General features: G+C 44.3%; 1 protein-coding gene across 2 annotated transcripts in view; it reads right to left on the bottom strand.

Annotated features, from left to right (window-relative positions):
• The window catches only part of SACS (sacsin molecular chaperone), a 95,563-nt gene that overhangs the window by 64,767 nt on the left and 26,141 nt on the right, over window positions 1–4,655 (bottom strand). For both annotated transcript variants that reach the window (XM_019524396.1, XM_019524395.1), the window contains one exon: window positions 1,371–1,879. In XM_019524396.1, coding sequence (XP_019379941.1) covers window positions 1,371–1,393 — 23 coding nt within the window. In that variant the 5' untranslated portion in view covers window positions 1,394–1,879. The remainder of the gene's footprint in view (window positions 1–1,370; window positions 1,880–4,655) is intronic.

Consider the following 4,655-nt stretch of genomic DNA (forward strand, 5'->3'; position numbering starts at 1 on the left):
GAAATATATGAAATATTTAACTTATCCATGTATATTACCTGTCCCTCTCTGCCCAAAGCACAGGGATTATGGGTCTGTACAGCTCCCAGGTTGAGAACTTGACTCTTTAACTAAGGCTCATAAAACATATTTTCACCACAAATATACTATAAGAGACAACAGTACAAGCATGAAGTACAGTCTGAATGAGCTACCTCCTGAACAAGAAGTAGTGTGCCCAGGCTAATTAGCAGTGACTTGTAAGAAGCAATTAGCCCCACATGCAACACCATACAAGTCTAGCTATAATGCTCCTGGTTCAGGAGGCAACTTGCACAGTGTGTTTGAGGGGACCACTGACTGGCACAATAATGCTGTAGCACAGACGTGCCTACGTTTTCAATTCTAGACTCCCTCATTTCAGTCCCAGACAACATACAAATCAGTGACCATATGCTCTATGCAACAGGCTAATGTGTCTTATTAGCCTGATGCACAGATAGATGAAGCATCTCTGCATATAGCTACATTGTGATAAGGATCTCTCAGTGCCAGCCCCATGACCACAAAACTGGCACTGGGAGATAAGGATCTCCCAACCCCCACTCCATGATCATGATCTCCAAGCTCCCTGAGGCTGGGGCAAGAGGACATAGTCTCCACCTGGGCTTCAGTGGCACAGCCCACACCAGCAGCAGGCAGCTCCTGGCGGCAGGGAGCAATCTCCCACCCACTGCTGCCCAGTTGACCAGGAGCACATTTGCTCCCAATCAGGCATCTACACAAATGCTACTGCACAGTAACTAATCACTAGTAAATTTGATGCTTGCATTTGCAGGTAACAAATTTACTCACGATTAAAGCAGTTTACTGTGCAGTAAGTGTGTGCATGTGTGGACATGCACACATGGGCAACTGGTGCCTCCTGAGGCTGCTGAGCCCTTGCAGAAGTCGCCGGCAGTGGCGGTGGTGGGAATGGGGCTGGGGAGCACCTGCAGAAGTCAGTGGTGGCATCAGTGGTGGGGACAGGGCTAGTGAGCACCTGCAGAAGCTGCTGGTGGCGGGGTCGGGGCTGGCGAGCACTCACAGAAGCTGCTTGTGGTGTCAGCAGCAGGGACAGCCCTGTCATGGGGGGCATGTGCCCCCCCATGCTCCTCCTACTAGTCACCTATGCATGCACGCTAGCTGCACAGTAAACTGCTCTACTGCTCAGTAAACCATCTCATGTAGATATACCCAGTTTAAATTTGGCCAAAGTCCATTTCAGGCCTACACTTGATCCTACTGGATCCAGTGGAGTTGTATCAAGATCAGAAACACTAACTCGTCTCCCCCTCCCCCCACCCCAGGCTATTCTAATCAAAGTATTTTGCAATGGCCATCTCATTTACCTGATCTTATCCTTCATCTCCATTCTCTCTGCTTCCGTGATCTCCTCCTGCTAGAAACATGAAGCAGAACTTACGATTTATTCATTATCTTCTTTGCTCATGCATCACTGTTTCCTTTTTAAATGGCTGCTAGAAAGCCCAGCCATATAAAGCCCCTCTCAATTGTTTGGTCCATCTCTTATCTCCAAAATCTGGCAGTGCTTCTAGTTGTTGCTACTTATCCAATTTCCTTGTCAAGCCTCCCTTACACTCAAAAGGGTTAATCCATCTTATTTTCTTATACAGAACAGTATTTGGAGAGCAAGAAGATCCTGGATTCTTTCTGAAACTAAACTTGAATTGTTTTCTTTTATAATTGAACCTTGTTCAGTTGTTCTGTAGTAGCTGTCATCTCCATTTTTTCCTTTCCTTCTTCTTCCTGAAAGCAGAGAGAATGGCAGAGAGTGTGTCAGTCCTTTCTTCTCCCGTTGATCTGCTAGTAGGCACGTCTCAGCATCATCTCGGGGGTTCTGAGAGAAGAAAAAGAAATGGGAAAGACAGAACCAGGCATTAACACAAAAAGGAACTGAACTGAAGGGCATGGAAAAGTCATCTCCTCTGAGGACATAGCTGCAGTTGCTGCCTTTATGTGAGTCATGTTTCTAATTATAAAACTGCGCTGTGCATTACAGTATTTGCAAGCACACGGAGATCAGGAACAAAGCTATGAGATTTTTTTTTCTCTGTGCATTCTTATAGAAAACTATCATATACTTTGGATTCATAATAGACTAACTGCCCTATGAATCCTGAATTAGAGGCAGATTTTTACCTTCTCCTTGCTTTAGAATACACTGAAAAAAACTCTCAGGTTTACCTAGGCATATATATTTGTTAAAACTATGTCACCAAACTGAGGAGCGTGTTGGGCAGAATACTTTTGCCTTGGGATGGATTAGACTGCAGTGAAATTAGCTAGACTGTAGTCAAGCTTTCTAAGGGAACATTCAAAGTTTTGCAGTTCTGCTTACATTTATACAGGTCAACCTCCATGTTATGCTGCTATATATACTTCACATCGTTTTTAGAAATAAAGTGTATCCGTTTCCTTCCAATCAAAATAACAGAATTTACTATTCTTGCAACCTGAATAGTGTACAATAAATGCAAGACTTCTGCTGTCAAGCAGCACAAGTTGAGTCATTCTATATGTATGTAAAATAAAGCATATTTCATCTTCAGCATGAACAAAGCTATGTCCAGCTTCATGCTTGTTTGGCAATTGCTGCTTTGTCCCTTAGGCTGTGATAAAGCCTTTTTTTCCAATCTAAAAATATGTGAATAGGTTCTCCAGTCTCTCATTCTCCCTTCCATCCCTTTGCAAACACCATCCCATTCCAGTACACAAGTTCATCACAGACAGAAGGAAAATGATTGTGGGAAACCTTATTAAACTACTGGCAACCCATCACTGCTTTGTGTTGTGGAAATATAACTGTTATTCTCTGTGTTTCGGGCTAGGCTAGCAGGTCCTTTCTTCAAAATCTAATTTTATATCTGTGTATATTTGTCTCCAACAAACACTCTAGAGATCCATACAGGATCTACAGCATACAAATACATATGAAAAATTATAGGATTATTCAGTTTTGTTTATCTTGCAATGAATGTTAAAAAAAAAAAAAGCTTATAATAGAAATCGACCGTAATTACAACCTTGAAAGAATATGTCCCATAATTAGTGAGTGACATAGTTTCCTGATGCTTGTTCTTCATTGCCATGCTTAGTCTAATATGAATTGTCCTTTATTATGCTGATCTGGGGAAACTTTTTTTTTACTTCATTTGTGGTTTTGTGCCCAGTACTGTACATGACCTGCATGCTGACAAAGAAATAGGCCAGTCTGGCCAGGGAGCCTGCCCCAGCAGGGCTCAAGGTGATCACGTGTCCCTAGGGCACTAATGGGACCTCCAGACCTACCCTTACAGTTCCATCCACAAATCACCAGTTAAAACACAAACTGAAACATTAGCCCACTAGCTCCAACTCCCCGGCACACTGGCTAGCTGAAATTCCCTGTCTGAACAGAGTCTCCTGCTCTGCCAGTTCTCAGCTCCATACTGGTCTCTCCCTGAGATAGCAGGACCTCTTTCTGGCTTTCCTTGGCAGGCAGTCTACTATAGGGCTCCTTCCCCTTTGGCCTCTAGGGCACACTGCCCTACTCTCACTCAAGGCCTGTGCTTATATAGCTCCCCAGCTCCACCCCCAGCTGATCACCTGCCTCCCTGAGCTGCCATAAGTGCTTTTGGATTTGGCTTGCTGGAGCAACCTCAGGGTGGCCCCTTGCTGGTAGGCCTTCCACTGTTTCTATGCAAACTTCCAGCCTGTGATACTGCTGCCACCACTGGCTCTGCAGTGAATGTTTCATCTAGTCTTTTCTACCCTTTAGTCTTTGCCTGATGGTTTGGCTGGCCAGCAGGCTCCAGAGTTTCCTCCCCTTTCTCAGCAATGGGGCAGGGGCCACGTTACACCATGTTTCCAGATCACAAACCTAATAAAAATCATGATGTCATCCACAGTAGAGAACAGAAACAAAATCTGGTTATCAGCTACCAGATACAAACACATCTGACTCTCTAGCTCCCTGACTAGCACTGTCTTTACTGCCTGACATGACTGTAGAGCCTTTCTGAGTTCAGGCAGGGCTAAGCAGACATGGAATAGAGGCTGCTGTCTATACTATAGTCTCCTAACATGCACAATTTTTTATACACAGGAATTGTCTGAGATTGCACTTATTACATCTATACAAGGGAAATAATTTATAAGAATAATTTTATTACTTCTAATATAAGTATAATGATTTATATATAAGGGCTAAGGACAAAAGTTACACATAAATCAGTTTAAGTCATTAGAAACTGGTTTAAACCTGCAACAGAACAGAAGTTCAGTGCACATAAACCAGTTTCAAAATGGTTGAAACTGGTTTAAGATAAACCTGGTTGAATGTAGTATCAGACTTAGCTGATTTGGGTCAAACTTACTTATGAAACTTCTGTCCCAGACCCCTTGCTGGTTCAAGTTAAATCAGAGTCCCCCAGCATCCCAGCATGCTTTCCAGCCCTGCGCTGGGCTGTACTGTGTGTTCCAGAGAGCAGGTCTGCCCCTGCCCCTGGCTGACAGAAGGGTGGGGCAAGCCCAGTCTGCAGGGTGGGAGGGGGGAGACTGCCCTCCGAGGCAAACCCTGGTTGAGGTCTGGGGCCAGGGAGGGGGATTCCCCTACTCAAACTTACTGCTGACTG

This window comes from Gavialis gangeticus, unplaced genomic scaffold (genome assembly GCF_001723915.1).
Source record: "Gavialis gangeticus isolate Ggan-Ray unplaced genomic scaffold, GavGan_comp1, whole genome shotgun sequence".
NCBI classification, from domain to species: domain Eukaryota; kingdom Metazoa; phylum Chordata; order Crocodylia; family Gavialidae; genus Gavialis; species Gavialis gangeticus.